At 32.4% G+C, this 22,219-nt stretch overlaps 2 protein-coding genes across 3 annotated transcripts; one reads left to right on the top strand and one right to left on the bottom strand.

Annotated features, from left to right (window-relative positions):
* Positions 1 to 1,332: 1,332 nt before the first annotated feature.
* LOC143535940 (tyrosine--tRNA ligase 1, cytoplasmic-like) lies at positions 1,333 to 6,048 on the top strand. Of its 2 annotated transcripts, XM_077030049.1 has the most exons (11): positions 1,333 to 1,378; positions 2,333 to 2,471; positions 3,115 to 3,262; positions 3,343 to 3,632; positions 3,729 to 3,825; positions 3,910 to 4,015; positions 5,212 to 5,294; positions 5,372 to 5,517; positions 5,609 to 5,714; positions 5,789 to 5,848; positions 5,934 to 6,046. In XM_077030049.1, the coding sequence occupies exons 2-11, from the start codon at positions 2,386 to 2,388 to the stop codon at positions 5,952 to 5,954; spliced, it is 1,143 nt and encodes a 380-aa protein (XP_076886164.1). In that variant the 5' UTR covers positions 1,333 to 1,378; positions 2,333 to 2,385; the 3' UTR covers positions 5,955 to 6,046. The 2 variants fall into 2 exon arrangements, with proteins under 2 accessions (XP_076886164.1, XP_076886165.1); XM_077030050.1 differs by lacking the exon at positions 1,333 to 1,378 and having other exon boundaries at positions 2,359 to 2,471; positions 5,934 to 6,048.
* A 12,053-nt stretch (positions 6,049 to 18,101) lies between these two features.
* LOC143535939 (putative zinc finger protein CONSTANS-LIKE 11) lies at positions 18,102 to 21,467 on the bottom strand. The gene is made up of 6 exons (XM_077030048.1): positions 20,910 to 21,467; positions 20,628 to 20,843; positions 19,205 to 19,530; positions 18,513 to 18,629; positions 18,230 to 18,321; positions 18,102 to 18,120 (listed from the first exon to the last, which is right to left on the bottom strand). The coding sequence occupies exons 1-5, from the start codon at positions 21,465 to 21,467 to the stop codon at positions 18,264 to 18,266; spliced, it is 1,275 nt and encodes a 424-aa protein (XP_076886163.1). The 3' UTR covers positions 18,102 to 18,120; positions 18,230 to 18,263.
* Positions 21,468 to 22,219: the final 752 nt, after the last annotated feature.

Raw genomic sequence — 22,219 nt, 5'->3', positions numbered from 1 at the left:
ATAGAGAAAGAAACAAATTAAGATCACGTTAATATTTCAATTTCATTTTTATCCCTTTCAACAAAATGGCGGGATGGACTCCCACAACCCGCCATATATTCAACAAAACTTCCATGATCTCTCCTATATATCATAGTTCTCTCAACTCTTTCCCTACAATTCACTGCTTCCACAATTGTTTGAACCTGTCATTCACTGCTTCCACAGGTAACAGCTTTCTTTACTTTTATACAAAAAATCCATCATTCTATGACCTTTTTATGAGTGTTTAACCGACATCTTTTTGTCATCATTTATGATTTCAATTCAATCTCACATCAATTTAATATGCTTTTGAATCGATGCGGGAAATTCTAACGTCAGAGGCCTCATATTTAGTGAATTACGTCATGATTCATCGACAATAAATGTAATCCTTGACTGTCAAAGCTAAATGTCAAACCGAAAGAAATATTCTACATTTATCATTTTCTAATTCACTATTTTATCATTAAAGTGATAGAAATGTGTTTTCTTAACAACACACTTCCAATAAAACAGCAAACATCCTTCCTATCAAGAAGACAGCAAGGGCCGGAACAAATACAAACATAAACAAATTACATAGCCAAATACTTCCATCTATTCCAATCTAGATTCAAACATTTAGCCGTATTTTTAATCCACAAGTAGTTTAGAATCTTTATATCTCCGAGAATGTTTTCGATATTCAAAGACTTATTCACAAAAATCAGCTTGTGTACCCCTCCACAACACCAAATAGTCACCATAATAATTGAATGAACCATTTTCCTCTTGTGCTTAACTTCGGGAACCTGTTTAAAAATCGTAAGAATTCCACTTACTGATCAAACATTAATGATTACACCATAAACTGATATGCTGCGACACCACTATCGCAACATAGCATGACGCAAAAACATGGTCAACCAACTCCCCAGCCGCCATACAATTGCTGCAAAATACCAGGCCAAAAAGAATACTTATTTTGATCAAATTATCACTCGTGGGTAACCGCTTTTGCTGGGCCCTCCTAGCAGCCGCATTCACCTTCAAAGGAACCTAATTTCAGAACCGCCCCCCACCCCCCCCCCCCCCTCCCCTCAAACCGGTTCATTTCAAGTCTAACTAAAGTCAAAATCAGTTATTGGTGAAACTATTTCAGTTTTAAAACCGGTTTGTGAAGCTAATGAATTGGGCTGTCTTTTATCCAAATAGTCCATATAACAGTTAAAAGCCCAGCCCATGTGACACATGTAATGCAAGCCCATTCTAAAATTAATCCCCAAAACCCTGAATAAATTCCATCGTCATCATCTCCCACAACTAATATCTTCTTCGTCAAACTCAGCAGACAGCAGCTGTATTCCTATTCCAGGTTCCTTTCTTTCTTTGCTCATTAATTTCTTCAGTTTATTGCATTTTATCTATCTATTTACGAATCAATTATTATTAGATAATATATAGCTTCTTATCATTATTTTACGACAAACCTTAGGGTTTCTGTGCACCAATCACTCGATTTAGCTGGATCTCGATTATTTTATGTAATGCAAACTTGATTATTGTAGCAATCAGATTATTAGATCATTTGAATTTATTGCATGCACTGGAGTCCTCTAATACTATTAGATTAGCAGCACACTTGATTTATAGGATTTGATGTTAGATCCTTTCATTATGAAAGAAGTGGACTTTGGACATACGTAATATCATTGCCAAGCTGATATTTCAGCTGGTGGGAATTATTTGCCAAACCGAGAGTTCGGGTTATAATCAAGCTCGTTCTAATATTAAGGAATAAATAAGCATGTTGGTTTATCTTTTTTCAATTATTTTTTTATTAAGATAGTTTGTATTTGAGTTTGAGCAGAATTAGGAGATATCTAGTTCACTTATATGCTCGATTATGTAATCAGTTTTTTTAGTAGATTTTCTGATTAATAAAGTTGCAAGTTGGCATAGTTTGTGTTCGTGTTCTTTGTTTTTTGCTCTGTTACTATTTCCAATTCATACCAGATTGGTTACATCTGAAAGCGAAATCAAAGGTTTTTTTTTTTTTTTTGGGTTCAAGTAGGAAATTGATGTGGTAAACATGGTTTTGGAATTGAAGTTTGAGTTTGAATGGTTGTTTTCAAAATGATTGTTGTAACAAAAATTAAACTAGATGTACATGTAACTAAGTTTATGAGCAGTCAGTTAGTTATGTTAAGATTCTCTTTTCAAATATGATTATGTTGATTATGAAAAAAAAGGATAATAATCAGAGCCCATTTTACCAAATTTGATTATCTTAATTCAATGAAATTTACTTGCTGCTTATTGATACCAGGGTAAAGTGAAAATTGAATAACAGAAGCAAATCGAGTGAGAAACAGCCTGTCAATGGAGACCCCTCCAGTGAAAGAAGTCGAATCACTTTCTTTGAAATCAGAAGATGAATTACAATCTTCAAATTCATCAACTTCACGGTAAGTCAATTGCTAATTTAAGTATAATTCATGATTGTTCATATGTATCCTTTATCCAATATATTTTCTTCTGGAGTTCAGTTGAACAACAGACAAATTTATTTTACTGCTAATTTGTGTACGGTTTAATAATAGGCTTGCAAGCAATTTAGTGTTCAATGTGTCATGCATGATTTAATGCTTCTCATGAAAGGCTTTGTAGATATTAGGTGTGTAAACGAGCCAAGCTCGAGTCTGTCTTGTTTCGAGCTTTATTTTTAAAGCTTGAGCTTGGCCAGTGAGTTGTTTTTTAAGCTTGCTCTCGGCTCGTGAGCCAACTTGAGCTCGTTTATTATACCAGCTTATTTTAAGACTTGAGCATGCTTTAGCTTGTGTCGATTCGAGATTTTAGCAGGCTTCTCTCGAGTAGCTCATAAGCGGCTTGGCTTGTTTATACCCCTAGTAGATTTAAATATTTAATGATTGATACGTGCGAATAGATTAAAAACACTTTGTTGACAACATTACACAATAAAAAAAGTTACAGAAAGGCACTCTTAACGAGTGTTTGCTCACTTGAATCTTGATTGAAACAGGATTTAGTTGTTTGTATCTCTCAATTGTCATTTAAATTGTTTATTATTTGTTGGTGTGGTATGTTAAGGATGAGCGTGGAGGAAAAATATAGGATTATAAGGAGTATTGGTGAAGAGTGTATTCAAGAAGATGAACTCTTGAATCTTCTTACCAAAAAACCCCAACCAATTTGCTATGACGGGTTCGAACCATCTGGCCGAATGCACATAGCACAAGTATGTTTGTTCTACACTTTCGCTTATCATTGACCATATCTTTCGTCCCAAATAAGTGAATCACTCAATTTTGCTAACAGGGTGTTATGAAAACCATTAATGTGAATAAGCTGACATCTGCTGGCTGCAAAGTGAAGATTTGGATAGCTGATTGGTTTGCCCAATTGAACAACAAAATGGGTGGAGATTTAAATAAAATCCAAGTTGTCGGTAAGTACCTTATTGAGATATGGAAGGCAACTGGGATGAATCTGGAGGGTGGGCAAGTGGAGTTTTTGTGGTCGTCTGAAGAAATTAACTCTCGGGCACATGAGTACTGGCCTCTGGTGATGGACATTGCTAGAAGGAATAAACTTCCTCGTATAATGAGGTAAAAAGCTAGTTGCACACGTGGAAAGTATTAATTACTAATGTCAACAAAAGTCTTTGTATTCATCTTTGTGTTGTGAATAATGAATGATTGTAGGTGTTGCCAAATTATGGGGCGAAATGAGCAGGATGAGTTGACGGCTGCTCAGATATTTTACCCGTGCATGCAATGTGCAGATATATTTTTCCTTAAGGTCTGTTGTTGAACATCTTCTGCTTGTGCTGATTTGCATTTTTGGTTTTGTTTGTAAGTAATCCTAGTTTGTTTGTTGAAACAGGCTGACATCTGTCAGTTAGGCATGGATCAAAGGAAAGTGAATGTTCTTGCTAGGGAGTATTGTGATGATTCTAAGAGGAAAAACAAGCCTATCATATTGTCACATCGTAAGACCCACAACCTAATCTTATCTATACTATATATGAAGGAGAGACATCTAAAAAATTAGGTTTGACATGTTCTATTGCTCATTGTACAAGGCTTATTACATGGGGTTAAAGAAGACTTTCAAGGGGCAAATATGTCTTTTAGTCACTAGACCCACGCAACATTTGATTCTTTAAACTATAATTACAATTTTGCCCCAACTATACTCAACTTTTGTAAATTTAAACAATAATTACGCTTCCACCTCTATATTATCCATATATTTATTTTAATTTCATTTTTAACTAACTTCCCACCATGATTTTTAAACGGCCATAACTTTTTCATACGTTATATTTTTTAAAAAGAATACACCATAAAAACAAGCATTTTATTCTCTTAAAATTGAGTATGATATTGCTATTGTATATTTTTCAAAAAAAAGTTTATGTGCTTATTAGTGTGTGTTTCCTGTCGCATCGCGCGGGTACCTCTTTAGTATGTATGTGTGTGTTTGTGTGGTACTTATACTGTGTGTTCATTTTAGAACATTAAAATAAATTATTGCGAGAACAAAAGGAGCAAACATAAATCATTTAATTTGTTTTATTAATGGTTCATGTTTTATAAAATTAGCATATAGATGTGTATGTTATGTAATATGTACATAAAAGCCGTTAAAGTAATTTGTTCATATGTTTTATATTTTAATTTTTAAACATTTACTTATGCATGTGTAGGTTACTAACAAAAGGTTTTTTTTTATGTCAAGATTCAAAAAAGATGAATAAACATTGCATTTCAACCATTTTTTTCTATGTTTTTAAAAAATTAAGTTTGAGAAAATGAAAAAAAAAATTGTTCATGTTCTCGCAAAGAAACTTACTTATGCCTATAACCCCCCCCCCCCCTCTCTCTATATGTCTATAAACCTCCTCCCCCTCACGAAAAAACTATTCGTTTGTATATCAGAATAGTATTATAACACTAGCACGACCCCACACCGCAACATGTGGTTAAAAAAATATTTAATTAAATTTCAAATTTACTTTATATATTTATTTACACATGTTTTAGAATTAACGTTTATAATCCATGTGTCACACGGGTATATAGGCTAGTACATATATATATGCGTGTGTATATGTATGAATGTCTGTTTGTGTGTGTATATATGTATGTATGCTTGTTTGTGATTGCTATATGGTGTATGCAGACATGCTTTCCGGACTGTTGCAAGGACAAGAAAAAATGTCAAAATCTGATCCCTCTTCTGCCGTTTTTATGGAAGATGAGGAGGTATGTATAATCCTTCATATTAAATTTGGCTTATGAAACACTTGCTCATAATATTATATCGCATGGTAATGTAACAGGCTGACGTTAATTTGAAGATTAAAAAAGCATACTGTCCACCAAATGTTGTTGACGGGAACCCGTGTCTTGAGTACATAAAGTACATCGTATTCCCGTGGTTTAACGAGTTCAAGGTTGAAAGAAAACCCGAAAACGGAGGAGAAAAGTGAGTTTTATTATATTCTTTTTTAACTTTTAAAAAGTTATCTACTAGTTGATAGTTGTGTGTATATATGTATGTATGCACGTATGTATAGGACGTTTACAAGTTTTGAGGAGCTAGTTGGTGATTATGAAAAGGGGGATTTGCATCCTGCTGACCTAAAACCGGCCCTATCAAAGGCCTTAAACAGGATTTTACAGGTTTGTTATCATTATTTGTTTTTATAATAAGTTTTTGTGTGATGTAAATGAAAGATATTTAATATGAAATGCAGCCCGTTCGCGATCACTTCAAGAATGATGAGAATGCTAAGGCATTACTCAAGAGGGTGAAGGTATGTGGTTTTGAAATTTGTAGTTTGACATTGAACAACTAATTAACTGGCTTATGTAATTATATTTCTTTTTTGTTGCTTGCAGGGTTATAAAGTGACAAAATGATCATTTATGCCCTTGAATGACTTGCATTGTTTTGACTTCTGGTTCACAAATTTAGATCATTGCTGTATCCTTTGTGCTATATACTATGTCACAGATGCTAGTAGCTTGTTTTGATACATTGAGAAATTACAAATATTTCTGGTGATAAGATTTCGATTATGAGAAGTAACTTATGTACACTTCAACAACATTTGCTTCGTAGATGGTATTCAATTTTTTACTCACCAAAAATTTTGTCAATTTTCTTTTGCTTGTTTTGTTAAATACAATTTTTTTTCTGATAAAAAATGCAATTCGTCTATTACATTTTATTATTTGTTTAAATAATAATATTTAGATTATTGGTATATTGCTAGTAAGTTGTGTTTTTGTGGATATCGATTCAACATGTGTGATATTGAAGTGGCGTACCACTTACCTACGAATCAACAACCCTCAACCTTGCTTTGATAATTTTTATAGTGTTTCAATTTTTGTCAACGAATAGGATATACTCTTATACTAAGTAATTTTTTATTATCAGAAAATAAACAATTCATGACCTCTTTTTTTCTTTATATGATAAGTCATAATAAACATCTTTTAAGTTATTAACATATGAACATAGGGAGTCCTCCAAAATGGCCTTGCATATACTTTAATAAACCATAAAATCTTAAGTTAGGTATTCGAAAACGAGATCACATTGAGTCTCTTAAACTTAAAATAAACCGATTAAGTCCATGTGAGTCTATGTGATTTTATAACAGGACAAAATGAGATATCAAGGTTATAAAGGTGTATTGTGTACACATACACAACTTGCTAACTAAACAAAATAACTATGAGGTGGTAAATTTTATAGTTTTTTTAATTTAAACTAGGTGTCAACTTATTATTTCTCGACTTTTTTAGTCTTGAATTTGAAAGAAAGTAAGAATCGATGTGACGTGCTTTGAACATTTTAAGGGCTCATAACCAAATATGAAAAGAGAATCAAACAAGCATTAGACCATCAAACACTATGAAGCCACAACCATACATGTGGACTATCTTTCAACAACATCATGCAACAGACACATTAAACACTTTGAAAGAGACCATTCATCTCACCTATCACTCATATATCATGTCATGTGTCATTCATCCAACTTATTTTAAAAGGATCAAAACCAATCAGTTTACTCAAAAGAGTTAATGGCTTTCATCACGGCTCGTAAAACGGTTGGTCAGAATGATCGTGAATGTTGATCGCTCATTTAGACCCTTTTAATTTATCAAGTGCTTTATAAGCAATGCGTTCTGACCTGCTTAATTTGGCTTGACTAATATAAACCAAAAAACTATATTTTTACCCAAACAATCCATCTATTGATTAGCGGGTGGTGATCGCTAAGCTTGGTTTTTAGTTTTGTTTGAATTGTTCAAGCACGTAACAATTTTGTTGCTTACCTTTAAAATTTGATATGATAAAACAAAAACAACTAAACGAGTAAACGTGTTTAGAAAGGGCATACTCGTAATTCAAACTTATTAATTTCATCAATTACAATAATTTATAATCGATTTTATTATCGTTTATAAAACATAGCATTTATTCACAAACTTGATAAGGTGTATGTTGTTGATCATAGGACTTGCATGAATCACTATTGGTTTGACATTATAATGTGAGTTGCTCTAGTATTTTAAAGATATATATTCATTTCTAATTTAAAACTTCGAGTTTCCTAAATATTCTATGGTTCTGCCAATCATATTTTTTACTTTTTGTTGTTGTGTCTAAAAAAATCTAAAAAAAATAGTTATAATCTGTTTGGAACATAAAAATGACTAAACCAGATGAGGAAATTACAAAAAAAAAACGTAGAATATGTTGAACCATATGGATTCATATGTCATCCTTATTTTCAATTTATAATCTGACGAATCCATCATTCGAATCAACAAGTAAAAAGTAACATGTGCCATATTTGTTTGATACAGTTATTGTCATAGATACAAGAACTAAAAAGAATGTAATCGTAAAAAATTACCTATGGTGTATTCATATATACTAAATTTTTTAGTTTAGATAAAGAAATTCAAAGAGAAAGTAGCAAAGATATATGTGCAAGTTTGATTATTTATAGGATCATAAAACCGACATTCCGAGCATCTTCCTTCCATTCGGTATACGACATCAATTGCATCGATTCAATAAACGACTTGGAAAAGATATAGATGAAAACTAACTCCCTCTAGAACCTTATTAGAAGTTTGCTCCTTATACGGCTCAGGAAAAACCGGTTCAAAGTTTTCCATCAATAAAATTAGACTAAATAGTAAAGAAGTTCGTAAAATAAGTTAGTCTATAATTTAGCCTATACTCATTTTGATAAAAATAAAAATCATTTGTTTGTTACTTTTATTTTTCTAGATTTAAGCCTCGCCACGAAATCATATACAAAAAAGTGAAGGGATTTATATGTTTGATATTTGATAACTTGTAAAATTAGAGGTTAATGACAGAAATACTAGCTTACATATAGACATATAGTTGACGTATGAGATGGGTAAAAATAGCATAAAATGAAAGTAGACGTCCGTCTTTTGTATTTCTTGCATTGATAGCATGTCTTAAACAACATTTGTTTATCATCATAATCATACTCAGAATATCCCACCAATAGCAAAGTTATGGTAGGTACTAAGGAGGGTAATATGTAGACAACCTTAACTCTACTCCATAGGAATAGAGAGACTGCTTCCAGTGAGACCTCCGGCTCGATAGTGGTTTTGCATCAACCTTGGACATAAGGCACATAACACTCAACTATCAGGACCCCAGCCGATTGGTGCATGTACCCATGTCTTTCGACTATCAGTGCCATCACATGATGCCTGATTAACCTTCTACCACTTTTAACGCTATTTTCACCAAATTAGTAAAATAACGTCAAAATTAGTGTAATTTCACTTTTGCGCACCCAAGGGCCCACACGCTTGTTTATATTTGTTACAATACTCATGGGCGGATCTAGTGTGGGTTCACCGGATTCACGAGAACCCACTGAGTTTCGGATTTTAAGTAGAACGTCCATATAAAAAGACTGTAGTGAACCCACATATAAAATATAGAGTGAACTCATACACAAATTGAACAAATGCTCTAGTGGTTAAGTTTCTACTTTATAGTTGGAGATATCTGGGTTTAATTCTCTCTTGCTGCATGTTTTCTAATATTTTTTTATTCAAAACATATTTAGGGTTTCTTTTTTCACTCTATAGCCCACACTCTCCATCACAACCTCCACCATACAATAGAATGCCTATGCTATATACGTTAACTACAAGATTCAAGCAAAGGCTAAGCCATGTACCGTCAAGTATTGTTGCACATGCCTTCATGTTAGTTTTCCTGTGCTGTGTAATTGTGCTGATGCATTGTTTTTTTTTTAAATATTTAGGACTACATTCTTGGTTTAATAATTTATTTACCGATGCATATGCTTCACATATATATATATATATCTAGATATGGGGAAAAAGACGAAGATGTGGCCTAATTAAACAAATAGGATTGTTTTAAGTGTAAAGGTGTATGCAATTGTAGCATTTGTATTTATGTTTATGAAACTTTATCTATTTATGACTTGTGAAATTAAGATGAAATTTAAGCGTTGTTTTAATCGTAGGAAAAAACGCGGTCATTAGCCCACTCGTATAGTTACACCAATGGCAAAGGCATGCGGATTATTCGTTGTTTTTTAAGGGAGACGTTTTTTTATTACTGTATTGTATTTTTATTATGTGATTAACTTTATCCGACCCAAACCATTGAATCGCCCAAAATTTTTATGCCCAATCCTATGAATTCGGAGCACCTAAAAACAATAAATCCACTAAAAAAAATCTTGAATCCGTCACTGACAATACTTATATTTTGGTTGGATGCAATCTAAAAAGGACGACTCAGCTAAAAAAAATGGATGGACAAATTCAATGAATGATTGATTATCAAAATAGTGTCAATTGAAAATAACTTGACATGACGTGTAAGTTGTTAGATCATATAGCAGTGAAAAGAAAATTACAAATATTCCAATCCTGTTATAAAAAAATATTTTCAGTCATGAATACGATCTAAAAAAACATAATTATTTTTAATTTATTCTTAATTAACTAGGTGTTTGTAGGAATAATTTGAATCTCAATCACACATATAGAAGACACCATGCATCTAGAATAGATGGCATAAGAAAATAGTAAAGAAATGAGCATAATTCAGTGGGGGCAGAAACACAAATTTTGCTTTAATTCTAGACCATACAAACCCAACTTCTGTCAACAATTAGATAAATTGACTTGGGAACCACTCACTAAGAAAAATAGGAAGAATTTATGGACCAAAACTTCATTTCCTGAAAGCAATAATTGTAACTTTTTATACTAACTAGTAAACGTCCCCGTGCGTTACAGCGGAAACGTTGATACACATTAACCCGCGTGTCACGATGGAGACGCTGATTAAACATAAAGTTAATAAGTTTTTCCGCGTGTTATGGGGACTTTGTTTTAATAAAATTTGAATTTATATCGAAACGTAGGTAGAAATAAAGTTGTCTTTAAGTCTTTATGTAGAAAACAAAAATATATTATAACCGAGACATGTTTTGGCCGCGCTTTGCATGAACTCGGTATTGAATTATATTTATGTCAAGACTTACGTAGAAACATTGTCGTTTGTATTCAAATTTAGAGTAATGTTACATTGCAAAAAAGAAAAGTTAGTATATAATATTTGACATAGATCGATCCTGAACAAACTTATATGTAAGTGCGTCACAACGATGTGTTCAAAATTTGGAAAAATATAGCATTCTAAAATTTGTAAGAGAAGAAAATATGTCAAAAGGATAATTATAGAAGAAATAAAACAAATCGTTAAAATCGAACTTGAAAATGAACGATGTATTGCAATGAAATAAATGATAAGCTTAAAGTATTATCAATACTAGGAGGGTGCCCGCGCGATGCGGCGGGTGTTTAAACGCAGACCCTGTTAATCACGTAACACTTATGAGTGTTTATGGTTATGGTTTGGTTTAAAATCGTGAAACAGTTTAAACCGGATATCGGTGTGGTTTCACAGTTGATATTTTTACTTTTGGTCGGTTGGTCAGTTTCAAAATTTTCAAACCGTATCATTGGTTTGGTTCGCAGTTTATATCGAAAACCGGCCATTTGAAACCAGACCAGACTGTAAATGTTGGATGCATTTTAATTTCTTTTATTATTTAGTATTAGATATGTTTTGTTATATATATTAGATATAGTAAAATACAATTGAAAAAAGTAATTTTAAATACATGTAAACTTAGATATAACAACTTTATATTAATCTAATTCCAGTATGATTTGTAGTGATGTTTGTTCTTGCTATTATTTCGTGTCTTTGGTCTTTCATTTATATGGCTAAATTTATCATTTTAAATATTACGATCCTCTAAGGTATCATATCTTGTTGATGTTTAGTTAGGATTGATGGTACGGTTAAATTAATAATTATTTTAAACATTTATTATCATAAGTTAAACTGTAAAACCAAACCAGAACCATACCGTAAGTTACAGTTTGGTTTCAATTTTCAATGACTCAGTTTTGGATTTGGACGACAAAAAACCATACTAACGTTAGGCTCACAAGTTTAACTTAAAAACCATTAGAATTGACATTGAACGCCCCCACTAACATATTAATTTGTTTAAGTTTTAAAAATTATAACAATGTCAAATTCAAATTATAGAAAATAAAATGTTCGTTTTTATGGTATAATTTTTCTACAAAAATATTAACGTATGAAAAAGTTATTGTCGTTTAAAAATCATGGATGGGAAGTTAGTTTAAAACTAAAATTAAAAACATAATATGGTTAAAGATGAGGGGGTAAACTTGTATGTTGAATAAGTTATGGTTATGTTTAAAAGACAAGTTTACCTTATGTTTAAAAGACAAGTTTACCTCTATTAAAACATGTTTTTTATGCATTAAAATTTGTAAAACTCTTAAAATCAAGTGTCTTAATTTACCATTTTCTCATGTATTATATATAGTATAGATATAAATAAACTTGGATATTACAACTTTATATTAATCTAATTCCAGTATAATTTGTAGTAATGTTTGTTCTTGTTATTATTTCGTGTCTTAGGTCTTCCATTTATATGGCTAAAATTATCATTTTTCATATTATGATACCCTATCTTGTTGATGCTTAGTTAGGATTGATGGTATAGGTAAATTAATAATTATTTTAAACATTTTTTTATCATAGCTTAAACTATGAAACCAAACCGGAACCATACCGTAAGTAACAGTTTGGTTTCAATTTTCAATGACTGAGTTTTTGTTATAGACGACAAAAAACGATACTAACGTTAGGCTCACAAGTTTAACTTAAAACTATCAGAATAGGCATTGAAAACTCCTACATAACATATTAATTTGTTTAAAATTTAAAAATTATTACATATCATATTCAAAATAAAGAGAATAAAATGTTCGTTTTTATGGTATAATTTTTCTACAAAAATATTAACGTATGAGAAAGTTATTGGCGTTTAAAAATTATAGGTGGGAAGTTAGTTAAAACTAAAATTAAAAACATAATATGGTTAATGATGAGGGGGTAAACTTGTAAGTTCGATAAATTATAGTTATGTTTAAAAGACAAGTTTACCCCTATTAACACATGTACTTTATGTATTAGAATTGTAAACTTTTAAAATCAAATGTCTTAATTTACCTTTATCTCATTTATTATATATAGTATAGATAAAAGTTATAAATAAAATATTGTAACTGCCAAATGAAAATTTGAAATGTGAAATGCCATTATACACGTGGGAAGAACTAAATGGCTTGTTTCATTTACTGTGCTATGAATAGTATATATATATAATAGTTTATGTAAAATCAATAATAATGATTTCCATACATGTATAGATCCATTGTTGGGGTTGACCCGTTGAAGTTCATTGGACTTAGTTGGAGATGGCAAGACTTTTCGAATTAACAAATCATCCATGTTCCATTCACAATTAGACTGTGCATCGATCTGTTTTTTATTTTATTTTATTTTATTTTTGTCAACTAGAGTTTCGGCTTATCTATAAGCCGACTGAAGAAACACTAACCGGACCCCGGGCAGATTACGGGTAACCTGGGGGTTAGATAGATGTTTCCCACGAGGGGTTAGACCCGGCAAAGATGGTTCTTCTGATAACCTGCAAAACAGACACCGTGAGCTTGTCACTGAGAAGGGGGGGGGGGGTTCCTCCTTGTGACCACCCTCCGGCGTGAGAATCAGACTAGATTGCTCTTTAAATATAAATGTATATTAAGAGATTGCTAGAGCAGATATCAGGTATAATATGTTGATGATGTGATAAGATATGATAAGATGAGATGGTCGTACCATTTGTGGTATTTATAGCCGAAGGTAGGTTTCCAAGGAGGTGTGGTCTGCTGAATAGTATTCCTGTTCTACCAACTGTGGCCTACGCACGTGCCCTGCTGGTAGTTGGTGGGTAGGCAGCGGCTGATAGTGACCAGGCCTGCTGTGTACTATTCCCTTTCCACCAACTGCCGGCTATGCACGTGGTATGGCAGTAGTTGGTGAGTAGGCAGCGGCTAATAGTGACATACAGTACAGGAGCATGCTGCTCGCCATACTGTTGTCAATAAGCTGTCGTATCTTTAGTCAGATCTTTTGCCCATACCTCGTCAGGTACAGTACAGAAGATCTTCCTGTATCGTACGGACTGGCTTATTTGGGCGGGAGTATTCCACCTCCCGCCACTGTGCGGGATTGTTCCCGGCTTTGCTCATTCCTTCAGGTGACACTGAGTGATTGAGAGCTAAGTGCCTTGTGCGTGTAGCCTTGCTGCGCGGGTGGCCTTCCCTGATGGCTTGTATCCGAGGCTGCGGGAACAGACGGAGTCCTTCACCATTGGGAGGCATTTCCTGCGGGAACAGCTTGCGTACTGCGCGTAAGGACGTCACGTCTCTGAGCATGGTTGGTCATGCGGATCCAGTTGGTTTCTGCGCAGACGTCCCTCTTCAAGGTGAGTCTTGCGGGTCCAACTGGGCTCTGCTGGGACCTACCTCTTCACCGACTTATGTTGTTAGAGTTGATCAAATATTCAAGACTGATCACTTTTGTGAATAATTCTTCTCTTGTTGAGGTATGATTTTCAAAGAACATCTACAACAATAGATCTCCACAAATCGTTAAATCAGATTTCAAACTTTTCTTTAAAGTCGTATTTTTCTCCACAACAACAAATCCATTAAAAATTATTAAATCTATACACATATAATGTATGTGTGTGTGTATATATATACTTAGGGCTGTAAACGAACCGAACGAACACGAACAAGGCCTTGTTCATGTTTTTTTTAAGTAAATAATGTATTCACGAACACTTACCGAACGAGATTTTATGTTCGTGTTCGTTCATTAAGGAAATTAATGTGTTTATGAACAGTTCACGAACACAAACGAACACAAATAAAATCGTCATAGCCTAGAGATTGAGACTGAAGTATTCATCAATGTGAATAATGAAAGCCTGTAAACGAATCGAATGAACACGAACAAGGGCATGTTCGTGTTCATTAATTTAACTTTAAAAGAACACGGACACTTAATCGAACAAATATTTATGTTCATGTTCGTTTATTTAAAAATGAACATTTGTGTTTGTTTGTTTAAAATCTAAATTAACACAACTGAACAAAGATAAGCAAACATGTATCAACAAAGGTAAATGAACACAAATATAAACGAACTTAAATGAAAACACTTAAATGAACACAAATTAACAAATATAAAACCTTTAAGCAGATGACCTATCCAGATAATATTTAATTATTTTCTATTAATATTAATACATAAATGAACATAAATAAACAGACATAAACGAACATAAACGAACGTTCATGAACATAAATGAACAAACGGAACATGTGTTCATGTTCGTTCGTTTAATTAAACGAACACAAATTTTTTGTTCATGTTCGTTCGTTTATTAAATAAACGAACATAAACGAACTTCACACCGAACGGTTCACGACAGTTCACCGAACGTTCGGTTCGTTTACAGGCCTAATATACTAGCTTTTATCCCCCCGTGTTATTTATAGGGCTGTTTTACGGTATTTATTTCTAATATTTATATATTATTTTTGGATTTTAATTTTATTTATTGTAATGAAGTTAATAATATACTTATTATTTTATAATGAAATAGTTTCACAAATAAATGAGATGTTATTAACCCGGTTTAAAAGCTATCTAGGTTTAGTGAGACCCATAACCCGCTTATATTTTTTTACTATAAAATTGTTTCTTAGTTATAAATAATATCTTTTTTTTAAAATAAAAAAAAATCGGGTATAAGTTTTTAGTATATCCCTATTTTATACATTATACGATTTTCATATCAAATATTTGGTGAAATTAATTTTTAATTTAATTAGATGTTATAATACGTTTAAGGGTTATCTGGGTTTGGTAAGACCTATATCTGTGAATTTGTTTATATATATTTAAGATAAGATAAGATGAGAGAGAGAGAATGTCCCACCTCATAATCCGTTTCACATATGCAGTGCCAAACTTCCCATCCAAGGACATCCCTTCACAATGGTTGACTTTGCTTGTCTTGGTCCGTTGTCAACCATGTAAATCTGAACCTAGGGACCAAAGCTTATTGTGGACGCTCTAATATCTGGTATTGTGTCTTACGTGAAAATTTCAAAATGTGAAGCGTTTTATTCAGAATTTGTATTAAATGTTTATATTTTTTATTTGTATTCAAAATAAGCAGTGTTTTACACCGTATGATCATGCATGCACTAACAATATTTATTTTCTAAATATTTAAAAACATGCAACATGCAACATATTTACCACATATAATTAAGCATTTATGCCTACATATCTTCTCCCCAAAGCAAAAGGAACTCAATTTATTTAAAAGTGCTCAGGCTCAAAACATACACCAACTCTAGAGAAGAAGACAAGGAAACCACATATACATTATTGCACCAGGGAAAGTATGTACAAACAACAATATACGATTCAATTCCAACAACTAGTTATAATGATTTGAGGCATACAAACCAATAATGTAACAATTATGAAGATGGTACTATTAAAGCAACAACATAAGTAAGTCACGCAAGTCCACAAGTGTGACAACGACTAATCACAAGTTAATTATACTGATTATATGGTCATGAAAGAAGGCATCTATTTGCTAAGGAATTGATTATGAGTCCAGCTTAAAAGATTTTAAAAGTATCATTGAATTAGAAGTTATGGAATATTGAACTTGTGAATTATTAAAAAGTTTGAATTATTATATTTACAATAGAAGAATCTGAATGAATGTGTAAATCAAACAAACCTAAATACTCAACCCATCCTACGAACATCGAAATTTTGTGGCAAACCTAACTTTATCTACATAAATTCGATAAGATGATTTTATTAGTAATTCAACTTAGTTATTACCTTGTTTTAACCTAAAGTGACCCGAAAAATCTAAATTGGTTGTTCACATGTTAATCTTTTCAAATTTGTAAATTTTGGATACTATTGAACTCGATATTTTTTTCAAATTTGTAACTTTTGGTTGATTTAGTTTTAAAATATATAATTTATGTAATTTCAATAAGATTTTCCATGAGTATCACGTTTTATTTCTATATTTCTCTTATGACCAAATATTTCTTTTCTAAAAGAAAGAAAAAAAAAAGCTTCTTAATAGGGTAAGTTAACAAAATATCATTTTTAGTAGCACTTATCTTGAATTTCATACCAACTTGGAAATAATAACCATTTAAAACACCCATCCAACTCTATAGTGGGCCAACCCCTAAACTTGAAATTTCTAACCACTAGTTACCTAACTTTCCACATATAAATTTGGGCTCATCTTCTCTCTTCATCCTCTTAAACCTTTCTAACTTTCAAGAAACCATCAAAACAATATGTGCAAAGGCACACACCAACAACATTTGATGGGTTCACCTCATCATCCCACCATCACCACAAGTTGTGCACTTTGTAATTCAAATGCATCGCTTTATTGCCAAGCCGACGACGCGTTTTTGTGTCGAAAATGCGATAAATATGTTCATAGCGCCAATTTTCTAGCTCGTAGGCACGTGAGATGTATGCTATGCACCACTTGCTCGAGGCCCACACATCGGTATCTCGTTGAGGTTCGAGTTTCTCAGCAATCTCATACTAAAGCTAAATGATGGATGAACCAAGATTCACATAACAAGTCCCTTCTTGTTCTTTAAATTTTTTTTAAATGTTTTATTTGATTATAATTATTATCTACTTGGTGTGTCTAGGCTTCAATTGATGATGATGAGAATGATCTAATATGAAATATAATTTGTAGTTGAAGATTTCTTACTTACATTGAGTTGCCTTTGTGTACAAACACGATCATTTGTTAAGAGAAACGAAGTACAAAACAAGAATCCATAAGTAAAATTACTAATATACCCATTGGTTTCACGTATTATACGGGTAATTTACCAAACCACCATTGAATTCGATGGTAGGAACTAGGAAGCTTTCAAGAAAAAAAAATCTTGTTGAGCCTGGGAGGGAGTTAGATTTTTATTTAGCTTTCATCTTCATAAAACTTGGGTGCCTTGCCATTAATAAAAAAAATTCAAAAGTACCCTTACATAACAAAAGAATGGTTTTTATTTGATATTAAAAAGAATGGAAACTGTGTATCTAACAAAATCAAGTACAACTCAATCACTCTAAAGCTTATTAGTCTCAAAACAAATAATGTTTTTATAAATCTAATCAAATTCAAAAATGAAGATGTTTATCTCAAAAACATTTTAAAAAATGATCTCCTCTCCTTCATATCCCTGCAAAAGTTGGAAACCATGTATTCAGTTTCTTGATCTATGAAAACCATGGTTTTTATTTGATATTAAAAAGAATGGAAACTGTGTATCTAACAAAATCAAGTACAACTCAATCACTCTAAAGCTTATTAGTCTCAAAACAAATAATGTTTTTATAAATCTAATCAAATTCAAAAATGAAGATGTTTATCTCAAAAACATTTTAAAAAATGATCTCCTCTCCTTCATATCCCTGCAAAAGTTGGAAACCATGTATTCAGTTTCTTGATCTATGAAAACCACAATCAATGATATCGATCGCGTTATTATGAAACACAGATCAGACGTGTATACACACATACCTTTATCAGGAACTCGACTTCAAAAATGTATCACTTATAAAAAAAACTTAATAAATTGGTCCATCATCAGGCAAGTTTGATCTTCATGACCTAAAACAACATTAAGCTAGTCGAAATTAATGTGTAAATTAACCCATATGTAAATATAATCGCATCCAAACACGATTATCTGATTTTCATGATATGACTAAAAATAGATAATGGGTATCAAATCACACACCCAAATTAGCTTAAATAGAATAAGGGAGTAATTAATGAGTTAATACCTTAAGAAGTTACATCCGTTGTGACAAGAGGGTCATAGTCATACTCTTCACCGGCCTTCACAAATCGACCTTTTACACGCTTTCTAGTATCCGCTCTAGCTTTACGAGAAGCATATCTTATATGTTTACCAAATCTACACATAATAAATGCAATGAATTCAAACTGTAAATCAAATAGCATATAGCTAATCCCTTAGTAGAAAAGTGGTCATTTCATTAAAAAAAATATCTTTGAAGGGCCAAACGAATAAAAGTTAGAGCGTTAAGTTAACGTGTGAAACTTGGCGAAAGTCACCCAAAGAGTATTTTTAATGCATAAAACTCCTAAACTATTTACTGCTAAAAGAACAAATTATTATTCAAATTATATAATACGATCATGGTCATTCTAGAACTTGCAAATAATTTAAAAACTTTAAGAACTCTTAGCAACCAATCATTTTATTTATTTAATATTATTTGAGGGTAGTTTTGTCATTTACTAGATGTAATTTTACGATTACATACGTAAATTTCTTATTACATACACGTAATTTGGTTATTACACATATGTAAACTTGTGATTACATAACAAATGACAAAGCTACCCTCAAATAATATTAAATACATACAAACAAATAAAATGATTGGTTTTTAGGTGTTCTTAAAGCTCTTAGATCATTGTTTTAACTCATTTTACCACATCTAATAAAGATTTAGAATTACATACGTTCGTGTTTTCTTTTTCTCTTTGTATCTCATCTTAGCTTTATCTCTCGCTTGTGGGCTCGATTCAAAATTCGGCTCCCACGGTGATTCACCAGTTGCAGTTAGAAACATTGGTGATAAACCACAATCTTGAAAATCAGCAGCACTACTTTCTCCAGTAATATTGGATATTGAAAGTGACATGCTTGAATGAAGTTGAGCATTAGGAAACCCTAGATTCATAGCATTTGGATTCAAAAGCATCCCACCGTTCATACCACGCATCAAATTATTAGCTGACCCCGATACTTGTGCGGTTGGAAAAGTGGTGCAATCTTGTGATGTTGCCTAAAAAAGTATAAAGAACAGATGATTTGATATTAGATTACGAGAATCAAGAAAATACTGTTTGAAGTTGTATAATCAAGTGATTACATGTGTCAAATGCGTGGTGAAGTTTAGTTATTTATGAATTATGAATATGATAGATGATTAGGTTTTGGATTGACAAATATAATTCATTGTTAAATAGGTAAACCTGAAAACGACCTACTTAATAAACGAGTTAACACAAACTTGGCCAGGCTAATAAAATTCGTTTATTTTTATGGGGTTTTGACAAAGTTTCTATTTAAAGTTTGCACAGGCTTATTTAAATATTGTAAGTATTTAAAGTTTGATACTTTCATTTTTAATAGTGTAAATGAACCAAACAAACACAAACGTAGTGTGTTCATGTTTGTTCGTTTAACTTTAACCGAACAAGCACAAACATTTAAACAATGGACTTCATTCATTAGGAAAAGGAACATGTTCAAGTCCGTTTATGTCCGTTCTTTTATATTATCAACGAACATACATGAACGGACATAAATGAGCATGTTTTGTTCATTTGCTTGTATTTTAAACGAATTTACAAGAACAAAGAAAATGAACGTGTTTTGTTCGTTTGTTCAATTCGTCAATCAATAACCGGGCATTTGGTTCTAAAATTTGATTTAGGTGATGGGTTGATGCATGATGATCCAATTAGTATTGCTAATAAAGAATAAACAAGTATAAATAAATATGTAAACTAATGGACGTAAAGGAACAAACATAAAGGAGCGTTTATGAACACAAACGAACAAACATAAAGGAACGTTTATGAACGCAAACGACCAAACAAGACAAGTGTCATGCTCACAAATTTTCTTGTTCATGTTCACTCAATTATTAAATAAACGAACTTCTAGTCGAACGGTTCACTGAACGTCTGATTCGTTAACAGACCTACATAACATATTATTAGATAATGAGAATCAGACCGTTAAAAATAGTTTTCATGTGTGCTTAATCTGTTTGAAAGTTGTATAATTGAGTAAGCAGTTTCAAAACTCAAATTCAAACAATCAAACACCCTATTGAAGTTATAAATCCAATATTATCCATCTAACATTACAAACCTCAATTGTGTTTTCTGCATGACTGTTAGATTCAGTAACCGATAAGTTCTTCTCCATCACAAGACAGTCAAGACTTCCATCCTCAGACGGGTGTTTAGTTTGACCCGAAGGAATGGAGTCAAACATCCCAAAACCACCATCAAAATTCAAAGCAACATTATCAGATAAACCTTCACCATTATTATTAACCCCAAGATTGTTCAAATTTGGCACATCCTACATTTACATAAAACAAATTAAAACAAATTGTGTTAATTAACCAAAGATCAATAAAAATGATACCTTATTCAGATTTGATCCATCAGGGAAAAAAGGGTTTGGAGTCTTTTCACAAGGGGTTAAATAGCTCAAAAACGAAGACGGGTTCGGGATCCATGACTCATATTTCATCGACGAAGCTAACTCATTAAGCCTTGAAGCCACAAACCCAATTTGCTGATCATTCCTTTGAACACCACCAACATTCTCACCACCATTCAAACTATTAACTGGACCAAACCGAGGGCTAATCATCGGATCTTCGGGCGACAAAATCTTCAAAAACTCCTCACTTGACGGACACCCAGTGTAAAAACTCACCTCCTCAATACATTCTTTCCCTGATAACCCCCCACCCTTATTCAAATCACAAGTTTCACACAGAAACGTTTTATCGAACACCTGGCGGGCAACCGCAGGCTGGTAATTGCACTTATCACATAACAGAGAACGAGGGTGTCTGCGTGATAATGGGTTAGCAGAGTGCACACAATTGTCACATTGGAAGCATAATCTTGCAGCATCAGAGCTGCAATACACCACTGCTCTAGCCACCTTACAAAGATCACACAAAGCCTCCATTAAAAGCTAAAAGGGGTTGTAATTGGACCTAATGGGTATTGATTCTGAAGAAATCAGCATTTATTGATCGATCAAATGAATGAATTAGGTGAAATTGCATGATCAAAAGGATACAATTGTAATAACGAAATGTGGTTCATAATCCCACGTCAGCAAATAATGATAATAATAATATCCACGTCGGATGCCTCTTTCCATGGCGAATGAATTTGTGAGCAGCGAGTTTCGATGATGTTAAGGTTTTGAAACGGCGGGTGTAACAGAACAAATTTCTCTGCACGAATGTAGGATGACGTGTCAAGTTCGCGCGTGTGCTGTTAGTGGTGGTAGGTGAAGAGCGGGTAAAATGGGGAGGTATCCTATTCAACCGGGATAATAACATGTTATTCACGGATGAAAAACATGTCAATAAATAATATAAAATATAAAAAACATATTTAATCTACACAAATATTTGACATAAGTTTTTTACCTGTAGATATTATAAAAGATGTTAAACTATGTCTATAACATAAAACGAAAATACTTTATAAATAAATAATTTAGTAAATAAGAAATAATATAACATAAATGAACCATTATACCTGAAAAAAATAAAAAAACACATTAGTAACAGATTTTGTAATATTATTTGAAAACTAAGCTTACAAATATATACCAGGACCATGTTTAAACTTATATTTTCACCCGTATAGAGTTTTCGTTCAAAAACCTTTTGAAACAAAAAATGCCGGTTATAGATCAGGCGAAAA

Source organism: Bidens hawaiensis, unplaced genomic scaffold (genome assembly GCF_021521415.1).
Source record: "Bidens hawaiensis isolate Kalapana, Puna unplaced genomic scaffold, B.hawaiensis_p1.1 tig00010730_1, whole genome shotgun sequence".
In the NCBI taxonomy this organism is placed as follows: domain Eukaryota; kingdom Viridiplantae; phylum Streptophyta; class Magnoliopsida; order Asterales; family Asteraceae; genus Bidens; species Bidens hawaiensis.
Note: the sequence above shows the minus strand (reverse complement) of the source record. Positions and strands in the feature narration are given on the sequence as shown.

Bases quoted from the DNA above. Each gene is read 5' to 3' on its own strand.
- LOC143535940 (XM_077030050.1), top strand. From the start codon at position 2,386: ATGGAGACCCCTCCAGTGAAAGAAGTCGAATCACTTTCTTTGAAATCA. The intron at 5,518-5,608 runs GTGAGTTTTATT...ACGTATGTATAG, and splicing joins CCCGAAAACGGAGGAGAAAA to GACGTTTACAAGTTTTGAGG. The intron at 5,849-5,933 runs GTATGTGGTTTT...TGTTGCTTGCAG, and splicing joins CATTACTCAAGAGGGTGAAG to GGTTATAAAGTGACAAAATG.
- LOC143535939 (XM_077030048.1), bottom strand. From the start codon at position 21,467: ATGGAGGCTTTGTGTGATCTTTGTAAGGTGGCTAGAGCAGTGGTGTAT. The intron at 19,531-20,627 runs GTTTGTAATGTT...ATACTTTTTTAG, and splicing joins ATGCAGAAAACACAATTGAG to GCAACATCACAAGATTGCAC. The intron at 18,630-19,204 runs GTATGTAATTCT...TATTATGTGTAG, and splicing joins GAGAAAAAGAAAACACGAAC to ATTTGGTAAACATATAAGAT.